This window comes from Hemicordylus capensis, chromosome 6 (genome assembly GCF_027244095.1).
Source record: "Hemicordylus capensis ecotype Gifberg chromosome 6, rHemCap1.1.pri, whole genome shotgun sequence".
In the NCBI taxonomy this organism is placed as follows: Eukaryota; Metazoa; Chordata; class Lepidosauria; order Squamata; family Cordylidae; genus Hemicordylus; species Hemicordylus capensis.
The window spans coordinates 33,197,506-33,209,127 of record NC_069662.1 but is presented as its reverse complement, the minus strand read 5'-3'; the positions used below and the strand labels follow the sequence as shown (position 1 = coordinate 33,209,127).

The 11,622-nt window shown below is 40.3% G+C and overlaps 2 protein-coding genes across 2 annotated transcripts; both read left to right on the top strand.

The window, feature by feature from the left end:
• Nucleotides 1-2,174: 2,174 nt before the first annotated feature.
• LOC128331289 (olfactory receptor 1038-like) lies at nt 2,175-3,131 on the top strand. The gene has a single exon (XM_053264640.1). It carries the CDS (start codon nt 2,175-2,177, stop codon nt 3,129-3,131), a length of 957 nt encoding a protein of 318 aa, XP_053120615.1.
• Nucleotides 3,132-10,669: 7,538 nt separating this feature from the next.
• On the top strand, nt 10,670-11,608 carry LOC128331288 (olfactory receptor 734-like). Its single transcript, XM_053264639.1, has one exon. The coding sequence runs from the start codon at nt 10,670-10,672 to the stop codon at nt 11,606-11,608; it is 939 nt and encodes a 312-aa protein (XP_053120614.1).
• The last annotated feature ends 14 nt before the right edge of the window (nt 11,609-11,622 follow it).

Sequence of the window (11,622 nt, the reverse complement as noted above, 5' to 3'; positions counted from 1 at the left end):
TTAATTGTTAATCATTGTTATGTTTTATAATTTTTATTTTAATTATTAACTGATTTTAAGATGTTTTAATGTAAACCGCCCTGAGCCTTTTGGAAGGGCGGTATAAAAGTTTTAATAATAAATAATAAATAAATAAATCCCGTACTAAGTGTGTCTGGCAGAGACATGTTCTGCTGCTGTGTCTGGGAAACCTTGGAGAGTGGTGAGAACAGTTAGATTTCAGTTACAGAATGTAAGTTGGGAGTATGTACTGTGAAGACACAGAGAGGTATCTGAGATACAGCCTGGGAGAAGGGTGGGTTAAGGAGAACCAGGGAAGGTTATGTAAAAATGAACATAGAAGGAATTCTAATATAGGAACTCTGTGAAGTAAGTGAATGTACAATCAGACTCAACATAAGCACAGCCCTGCTGAATCAGGCCCAAGGCCTATCTAGCCCGTCATCCTGTTTCTCCCAGTAGCCCACCAGATGCCTCTGGTGGGCCAAAAGGCAAGAGGTGAGAGCATGCCCTCTCTCCTGCTGTGACTCCACTGCAACCATTATTTAGAGGCATCTTGCCACTAGACTCTTAGCCACTGATAGAGCTGTCCTCCACCATGAATTTCTCTAAGCCACTTTTAAAGCCATCCAAGCTAGTGGCCATCACCACATCAACTCATAAACCATTCATAGAAGGTGGATATCAGAAGTAACGGAAAGTGTACTGTTCTGTAAAAGAAACTGTTCTGCAAACAAGAAACAGAACTTCCTTACATATTAAGGGGAGAATCAAGAAAGCCTCAGCAACTTTAAATTAATAAATCTTTTATATATTTGTTGTGAAATAATAAAGGAGAGTGTCTCCTTTATTATAAATAATAAATCTTATTATTTATTAATAAATCTTTATATTATTTTTTGTGAAATAATAAAGGAGAGTGTCTCTGTAACCCCATGCCTACATCATTGTGTAACAAAACCTGAAAACCTCTATAAAGAGAGTTCCTGATTATATAGAGAGCACATAGTGGCAGCAAAACAAGGTCCTACTGAGAAGAACTGGTTTTGTGGTAGCAAGCATGTATTGTCCCTTTTGCAAAACTGGGTCTACCCTGGTTTGCATTTGAATGGGAGACTACATGGTGTGAGCACTGTAAGATATTCCCCTTAGGGGATGGAGACACTTTGGCAAGAGCACCTGCATGCTTGTATGCAGAAGGTTTCAAGTTCCTCCTTGGTATCTCAAAGATAGGGCTAAGAGAGACTCCTGCCTGCAACCTTGGAGAAGTCGCTGCCAGTCTGTGTAGACTGTACTGAGCTTGATGGACCACTGGTCTGACTCAGTATACGGCAGCTTCATATGTTCCTATATGAAGTAAAAACTTTAAAGAAACCTTAGTAAATACACATAAAGTTTATGCTGCTCATCATACTCCACCCCCTTTCCTCAAATCTGCCCAAAGCTTCTCACCAGTTTCTTAAACCTACTCCTGTCCTATCCCACTAAACCTGCTAGTTGTGTCCAAAACAGCTTAAGGAAACACAATGGAGTAGGAGGAAAAAACTCCCCGACTCTGAAAAATCTGTCAAGGACCAAAGAAAAATCCTACACAGTCCACAACAAGATGACCAACCCTTCCCATTCTATGTCGAGATTGGGAGGGAGGGAAGCCAGGCCATTAAGGACTGAGATTAAAGTGGAGAGATGCATGAAATAGGTCCTGCCTCCACTAAATGTCTCAGCCAATCACTGAAGCCTTGTGCCATTACTAAAACTCGGTGAGGCAAAGACATCTACCCCCACATGAGGCTGGGCCATGGCAATTGTGTCTCTATTCACATTGATTTAGATCACAGTTTTGAAACAATGTTGGACATCATTATTTTATTATTATTATTTATTATTTTTACATTTCTATCCCGCTCTTCCACCAAGGAGCCCAGTACTCAAGTACTACATACTTGAGTTTCTCTTTCACAACAACCCTGTGAAGTGGGTTAGGCTGAGAGAGAAGTGACTGGCCCAGTGTCACCCAGCTAGTTTTATGGCTGAATAGTGATTTGAACTCAGGTCTCCCCGGTCCTAGTCCAGCACTCTAACCACTACACCATGCTGGCTCTCTATTTGAAACAATAAACAAAAAGGTTCAATGAATGATTTCTATTTTCTTTGGCAATAGAGAGCACAGAACCATGCTGGACATACAATGGGAAAATCAAACCATCATTACAGAATTCCTCCTTCTTGGATTTGGGGATCTACAAGAACTACAGATTCCTCTCTCCTTTCTCTTCATCATCATCTATGTTTTGACTATGGCTGGGAACATCCTCATCATTGTCCTAGTTGTGACTGATCAGAACCTTCACACACCAATGTACTTATTTCTTGGGAATTTGTCTTGGTTGGAGACTTGTACTACATCAACCATTCTGCCCAGAATGCTGTTTAGTTTCTTGACTGGGAAAAGGACAGTCCCTATTCATGGCTGCTTTATGCAGTTTTGGGTATTTGGATCTTTAGCAGCATCTGAATGCTACCTGCTCTCAGCAATGTCTTATGATCGCTATGTTGCAATATGTAAACCCCTGCACTACACAACCATTATGAATAACAAGCTTTGTCTCCTGTTGGTGGCTGCATCTTGGATTTTTGGGTTTTTGGCAAATACAGTATTGATAGTTTTTGCATTTCAGTTGACTTTCTGTAGCCACAATGTAATAGAGCATTTCTTCTGTGATTTCATTCCTGTAATCCAACTAGCTTGCACTGATACCCACAATGCCATGCTTGCAGTGAATATCCTAGGAACCTTCTGCACATTTCCAGCATTCATCCTAACTATAACTTCATATGTTTACATCATTCAGGCCATCCTGAGAATTCCCTCAACCACCGGTAGGCAAAAGGCCTTTTCCACCTGCTCCTCTCATCTTGTTGTTGTCTCCATTTTCTATGGAACTCTCATTATTGTCTATGTGCTACCCAAAACTGAGATGCTGAAAGAGCTGAACAAATTCTTCTCTGTTTGCTACACTGTCCTGACACCTCTTGTTAATCCCCTGATATACAGCCTGAGGAATAAAGAGGTGAAGGAGGCCTGGGCAAGAGCTGTCAGCAAATGGAAGAGTCACTCAGTGGTTATGTAATGTAGTCCATAAGTGAGAGGATGGGTCTTGACAGAATCAGTGATGAACATCCAGAACAAGGAACCACATGTGGAATGAGCACTATTACGCTAGTGCAAAAGGGGGGCTTAGTTATATTAAAAATGGTGATTTTTGTAAGAGCATTCTTGTGCAAAAGTTCCCATTAAAATGAAGGAGGTGTACCATGATTTCACAACTATTACACAACCACAAGCATGCTTTTAGTACTGCAATACTAGTGTCAAGTGAAAGCACTTGACATATCACAACTAGCTATCACAAAATAATGTAAAATAGTTCCCCAAGTAGTATGCTGCTCTGGATGTCAGCCATTGTGTTTTCACCTTATACCATTGTAAAGAAACTTAAATTATTTTACTTTCTAAACACCAGTAAGCATTACTTAGGGCAAAAAAAGACTCTAGGGCAAAAAAAAAAAAGACTCACTTAGGGCAAAAAAAGACTCACTACTTTATATAGCAGCAGTACATGAAAGGTACATGAAAGTACATGACCAATAGAAAGATGGACTGTAATTTCTCGGGTGACTGTTGGAAATGTAAGAATCATGCAGGAACATGCTATCATATCTGGTGGACTTGTGGCAAAGCACAACAATTTGGGGGGAAAAACCACTCTAAGATGCAAAAAATTTTAAATATAAACTTCCCCTATTCACCTGAGTCTTTTTTTGTTAAACATGACTAAACCTTGTATACCTACTAAACACATGGAGTTGTCCTTATATATGATTGCTGACACCAGGATTCTCTATGCTGCCAATTGGCGGTCACAGGCAATCCCAGCCTTGGATGAATGGCTACTAAAGCTATGAGAATATGCCTCGCTGGCTAAGGTAACTACTTATTTGCGGAATACCTCAGATGAAATATTGGCGTTAACCTGGGAACCTTTCATAAATTACAATTTAGCACAGGGTCAACATCCACACTCAAGATTTGGGTTTTTTATATTTATATTGAGGGCTGATTAGTGCATTATTTATATCTTTCTGCAATATTTGTTGTGAGGGGAAAAGTTGGCAAAGGGTGGAATTGGAATTTGGGATTGTCATATGCAATATGTCATATGTAACTGCTGGAAGTCCAAGAGATGATCATGTAACCATGTTATTTCTTTTTATTTTCCTATTAAATAAAAATATTTTTAAAAAAATTAAAATAAATAAAAAACCAACTACACATAGGATGAAAAAAAATCACAATGCTGTCTAATGGTGAATTGCTTAATAGATTAATACTACCAAAAATGCTTTAAGATTTAGGAGATATCCCCGTTGCAAAAGTAAACCTCTCTCAGACCCTTTCTCAAAACTGGTTGCTCAGAGTGTAACTTCCTTTAACGGTCATGCAATGCCTCTTTTAAAAATTGTAGGAGGTGAATCCTAAAGTATTCCTATAGGAAGTGACTGGGCTCTGGATTAGACAATGTAGGTAGAAGACTTGCAAATAATAATTGACATGAGATCATTTTGCATATTACCTTCTGAATGAATTTCTGATTGTCATGTGATTCCTTGAAAATCATTTTCCTGTTCAGAAGCCCTGTTTAGGAGTATAAAATACACCCCAGTAGTGGCTGACACACTACACAATGTTTTGTCTGTTGTTTGATGGGAAGTGAGTGTAGTTGCGACAGTTTGTGTGTACAGTTGTGCAGGAGCACTGTTGCCCAAAACACAAGAATTGTTCAAATGCAGTTGTGCAATGGATGGCCATTTCAAATAATGGCCATCCATTGCACAACTGTGTTTGCACAATTCTTGCATTTTGCACAAGAACCCCTTTGTGCAACACCGTGCACATTCCTATATGTTGTGAACCAAGCCTGATTTGTTATACTAGATATGCTCCAGAGCTAGCATATGAAATTAGGCTTGTTTCATCAGTGTCACAAAGTGACTAGTTCTTTTATATGGTGACCATGTATAGTCCGGGCGCAAAGATAGAAAGGAGACCAAAACAATCCTAAATGATTCAATGGGCTGTATTGAGTATGAAAGAATAACAACATCAATCTAACTGAGCAGAAAACGGAACAATCTATCAGTATTACTAACAATATTTCCACTATAACCAGCAACAACATTCACCCAGTGTTCCTAACTATCATATGTGTGTGTGTTAAAACTGCCTAAAGCCTAATATAATTCAGATATAGATGGAAAAAGGGGGTGGGGAGGAAGGTTGAGGAATGGCATGGCTTGGGGTGATCAGAAATTAGTAGAGGGAAGAGGGAGGAGAAGACGGGGGAAAGATGGAGGGATCTAAGGCTTGCAGAAGCAGCATATTACCAGGGTCAGAGGCGTGAGATCAGTGAAGCTTCAGCTGGGGAGCTTGCTGGATCTTGAGGACTTGGGAGCAATGCAAGCTTCTAGCAGTCAAGCAGGCTGGTGAAGCAGGCAGTTTGCTCAGAGCGAGGCAAAGAGGGAGAGCACCATGGCTGTGGAAGTCTTGACTTCTCACTGTGCAACAGAAGTCACAGACAGTTCCTGTTCATGGACAGAGTTCCTGCTTATTGCCCCGCGGCTTTAGCAGCAAACTCTGGCATGGCTCTTGAGCTAAGATCTGCTTGTTAGGCAAACAGAGGCGTATCTAGGGTAGGGCAGGCAGGGCATGTGCCCCGGGCGCCACTTGAAGGGGGGAGTCCTTTTTGTAAAATTAAAAAAAAAAATTAAATGGCTGCCAAAAACAAAATGGCCACCGTTCATGCTCAAATGGCCTCTGTGAGGCCCTAGGTCATGCCAGGCATTGCAAAGGCCATTTGAGCATGTGCGTTGGCCATTTTGTTTTCAGTGGCCTTTTATTAAAAAAACCCATTATTTTTTAAAATGGCCACCGCACATGCTCAAATGGTACCTGCGAGGCCCTAGAGGCCAGTGGTTGGAGGGGGAACCTTTGCAACCACCCCCCACAGCCTTTAGGAAGCCCCCCAAAGGGACTACAGGTTAAAAAAAATTAAAAATTAATATAATATAAGACACTGTACACATATTCAGATTGGCACTATGTACAGAGAATCAGGGCTTGTGGATACTGAGCTGACGCTTATGACCTAGGATTGTATTCATTTGATCTTACTTTGCTTCTTGTGATAAGTGAGTTAAATGTGATGTCTTGCTAATATGGCTATTAATGGTGAGTTTGTCTTTGAATCAGTGTGAAATCCTTAATATTAAGGCCCAGTGGGAGTTTCTTGCTCTCTTTCTCTCATTTTAACGGTCTTTCTGAAATACTAGAATATATTCCAAGCAATGACACAGTTTACTCTGCATATCCTTTAATTATTTTCAGAGTATCTGGGAAAAGTCAAATTCTCCATTGATTCTTAAAACTTATGTAATGGTGATGCTACAATGCATAGCAGAGAATTAGACAGACACTTCTGTTTAGTTTTCCAAGTACACCTCCACATAGTATTGGGGTATTTCATGAGCCCCAGTATACTGAAATTTGTAGTTTTCCAGCATTTTTTGATCTGGCTAAGTCCACTGCTAAATATTTTTTGAAATATTAAAAGATTAACGAGCCTGACTTGTATTTTTGAGCTGATATTATGGTAAAGTTATCTGAAAGATGGGTGTCAGATGCTTGGACAGGGGGGTGCAATTTCAGTGCTTGCCCTAGGTGCTATTTTCCCTAGATACGACTCTGTAGGCAAAGCTTGCTAGCTCTCTGTTTGGCTTGCTCCTTTTTTTGTAGTTGCTTCTCCCTTTGATCTCCACAGAGTCTATTCAAAATATCGTTATCCTTCCTGGGTCCCAAAAAGGTGACAATTTGCTGTTACCTTCTGGATATTGTCTTTTAATTATTCAGGATATTAGCTGAGGGAGATCTGAATCCCATCTTCTGTTAGCTGCTATTTAAGAGAGGGGATATTCTATTTTGCCCAAAGCAAATCTGCATCTCTGAGCTGCAAATGGGCATCTTCTCTTGTCCCCAGATTTCTGGCACCTGGTCCCAGAAGGTGGTAAAAGATGTTAATAAAAGAATTTAATCTATAAGTGTTTTCCTAGAGTGGAATTTCTAGGAAATTTTCTAGGGCAGAGCAGAGCCATCACTGACAAGGATTAACATAGACATTTTGCAGGAGGAAATGGGAGCTCAGCTCCTCACTTCTTCCAGACATTATCTGATAGTGAGTTAAATTTTAGCATTTGGATAGCTCAGGCCTAGCCTTTGTGTTCCTTTGAGTACCCATTTCACAATACAATGCTGGATTGCCTCTTCTTTCACAGAACAATTAGCATCAGTCTCAGAGGCAAGTCACAGTACTGGTCAGTTCACCTTGAGTTCAGGCATTAATTGATTTAATAAAGTGGAATCAGACACAGGCCTGGGTTCCATATAATTCTGGGTTGGTAGCTCTGGGTTGAATGTTGGGGTCAGGGGGTCCCCAACAATTAAAAGGCAGAAGGAACACGGACAATATATCAGCTTCTTTTTTTCAGACCCGGGTGACATGTTACAGCTGCTCAGAGCTGTAACCTTTTCTATTCTAGGAGTCAGGGCAACTTGCTCCCATGGGAGCAGTTGGAAAATATTTCGTTAAGTTCTAAAACTAGTTAATACAGAACTGTGTTTGTGGCTTCTGGGAGCTAATTATTATTTATCTGTGACTTCATGCCTGGCTGATCTGCTAATCTCCTTTTTCCACATGTGTAGCACTGCCTAGTGGAGGATAACCTTGAACAAAATAGTCTATAGTCAGCATACAACAGCTAGTTCATAACTGTATGTGTCCAATTCAGTTATGAGGTGAAGCCACAATGCATCGTCGGACCGAGAGCCCAGGAGATATGCACTTTTATATTGGTGTGTTGTATTTGCCTGCACTTCCTTTGCAGGCAAATACAGAGGCAAGAGTTTAACCTCCAATACGTTTGGGAGGAAGAAAGACTGTCAATGGGAGCTTAAAGTCTGCACAATGCTCTTCATTTCAAGTGGAACAGGATATATACAATAAGCTTTGTATCGTGTACTTAATTTTGCATGGAACAGGATATTTCTCAGCAAGTGGAGCTACAAATGAACTTGAGCAAGATACATCTCCTGCATTGTTCTCCCCGTTCTGGCTTGCTGCTCACTTAAGTGAAGAAGGATTCAGTAGCTGCCTAGACATTGTTGTCACCAAAGGTAACAACAAGAAAAACAAAACTTTTTCTTAGGACCACAGAGATATCTAGCCAGGTCAGGTGTTGTGACCATGGCTAAAAGTTCTGATACATTTACAAATGAAAGTATAGACAGTCATAATTGACTGGCTGGAATGATGAAAGATTAGCACGTTGAATTTATTTATTTACTTTTTCTCCCACCTGCCTTATTTCATTCATTCATTGATTTATATCTATGTAAAGTGCTTTGGGAACCTTTGTCAAAAAGTGGTATATAAATATTGTTCATAGTGGTAGCAGAGTTCCTCTCATATTCATATTCGTATTCTGTTTTCAAAACTATGCAAAGTAAAGACTGAAAATGGTGATAAGTTACATAACAAAGAATATCTTGAATGCTTTTTTGAAGTTTTGTTTTAGAAACTGATGCGAGCAAGCAGATGTTTCTCAAGTCAGAAATATATAAGGATATATATTTATTTTCATTGATGCTACATTCATGCGTCTTTCTGAAATCTCTATACATCTCTGTAACAGTGTAAGTGTATTCAGGACCCTGGGAGTGGGTGGTGAGGGTAGGGAAGCATATTATTATTATTATTATTATTATTATTATTATTATTATTATTATTATTAATTTGATTTCTATACCACCCTTCCAATAATGGCTCAGGGCGGTTTACAAAGAGAGATAACAAACAAATAAATAAGATGGCTCCCTGACCCCAAAGGGCTCACATTCTAAAAAGAAACATAAGACACACACCAGCAACAGTCACTGGAAGTACTGTGCTGGGGGTGGATAGGGCCAGTTACTTTCCCCCTGCTAAATAAAGAGAATCACCATGGTAAAAGGTGCCTCTTTGTCCAGTTAGTAGGGGACCTGCTCTACCAACAGTCCATGAAAGCAGTATGGCCCACACAGATTTTAGCCCTATTCAGGCATCGGGGCTATTGTCATGCTTAGGCAAAATCTGGTTAAAGAAGCCTGTGTGTGAGGACAGTTTTCCCTGTGTGTGAGAACCGCTGAGAGCACCACAGCTCCCAGCAGCAGCATGGTGGCAAACTTGCCTCTGGAACTCACCTTCAAAACAAGGTTAAGGAATCAAGTGCTTCTTTAACATTGTTTTCGTAATCATCTGCCAGTCCTGGCTGCTGGGGAACTGCAGGGTTTTCTCTACCCAGAAAGGTGGAATGGATAGTCTGTGGGGGAGGTAAGCTTTTGAAGGCTTCCACCCCTTGCTCCTTGGAGCTCTTATGATCGTGAGAAAGGGGTCGTTATGTTGTATGAATTAAATATAATTGTACACTTGTGCATATTTTTGTGTGAATGATTGTACCTGTGTTCATTTCAAAGTGAACTTGTGTACAGTGAACCTGAGTATATATGTATTATTCATTTTTTCTAAGTAAACTGTTTTGTGAACTTTGAAGAGCATTATATAAATATCAGTTACTGTAGTAGCAGCAGCAGTAGTGGTACTGGTAGTAGTAGTAGTAGTAGTAGTAGTAGTAGTACAAGCTCCTCAAATGCACAGTAAAGATAGGAAGTATACTGTTGTACCTGTGCTCAGCATAATGTGTGAATAACTGTTCCTTTGCAGATATCTGCTGTACCTGTCTACATTGTACACTCACTGTACGGGAACTGAACATAGGACTACTTACTTTATGGTGTATTTGTTTACATATCAAAATTGTACAATGTTGAGATATTTAAGAAAGGTCTAATTAAAATAAAATTTAGAAGAGAGAGTATCTTGTCTAAGACCTCTGAGAGTTAGATCTAGGAAGTGATTCCTTTCCTTTTAAAGTATTGCATGTGGCTGAAATTGCACAAGGGTAGCTTAGCTGCCCATGAGCATTTCTGGCCTTGTGATTCTATACAACTTGTACATTCCACTTGAGCAAGTTCCACTCAATGAAAAATGCTGCTTTTCTTTATTTTAAGGAGTGGTAAGGTTGTTTGAAATACACATCACTTGTCTTTCTCAAATTCTAAGACTTGCAGGGTATCAAAAGTGCCAAGGAATGAAGCCTCAAATCAGGGGCCCTAAGGTTTCCTTACCCTAGAACAATAGGCTAGATTTCACAATTTTGTCATGCACAATCTAAGGGAATGCTGATTTGGAGCTGTACTAAATATAGTGGCTGACATACTGCACAGTGTTCCATCTGCATTTTAATGAAATGTGCATAGTTGCGCAAGAGTGCTCTTGCAGAAATGCATAAAGTAGTGCAAATGGAGTAGTGCAAATGGCAATAGGCAGCCATTGAAAATAATGGCCCTTCATCATACAATTTTATTGTTTCCTTTTTACATACCAAGTCTTCTGTAAGCCATTCCCTTTAACATCTATTCCCTTTTTGCTCTTTGTTTTGGTAGCATAAACATGCAGACATGGAGCAGCAGGGGAACATCTCAGAGGTGTCTGAATTTCTCCTTCTGGGACTATCTCAAGTCAAAGAGGTGCAGCTTTCCCTCTTCTTCCTATTCATATTTTTCTACTCACTGATCCTGCCTGGGAACATCCTTATTATTGCTACCATCTGGACAGATGGCCACCTGAGTTCCCCAATGTACTTCTTTCTAGCTAACCTGGCCTTCCTTGATATTTGCTACAGCTCCGTCACTCCGCCAAAGATGTTGGCTGACTTCCTAAGCCACCACAAGACTATCTCCTATGGTGGATGCATGTGCCAGCTCTTTTTCTTGCATTTCTTGGGAGCTGCTGAGATATTTCTACTGATGGCCATGGCCTATGACAGGTATGTGGCCATATGTCTACCACTGCAATACATGCATCTTGTGAACAGAAGTATGTGCTGCATTCTGGTGGCAGCTTCATGGACTGGAGGATTTGTTCATGCTATTATCCTTGTCACTTTGACCCATCGGCTCTACTTCTGTGGCCCTAATACCTTGGACAATTTCTTCTGCGATGTCCACCAGGTCATCAGACTGGCCTGCACTGATACTTCCATGGTGGAAGTCCTTACTTTCATCAACAATGGGCTGGTTATTTTGACTTCGTTCCTACTCTTGCTCATCTCATATGCAATCCTTTTGCTCAAACTAAAAACTAGTGCAACACAGGGGATGAGCAAAGCCTCATCCACCTGTGTCACCCACATCATGGTAATCTTTGTGATGGTTACCCCAGCCATCTACCTCTACACACGCCCTTCAAAGCCCTTACCCATGGACAAGCTGGTGGCTGTCTTTCATACAGTGATTTTCCCCTTATTAAACCCAATGATTTACACAATGAGGAACAGAGAAATTAAGAGTTCCATGAAGAAGTTACTCAAAAAATGTAAGCTCTGGCCTATAGTGTAAGAACAGATGCAACA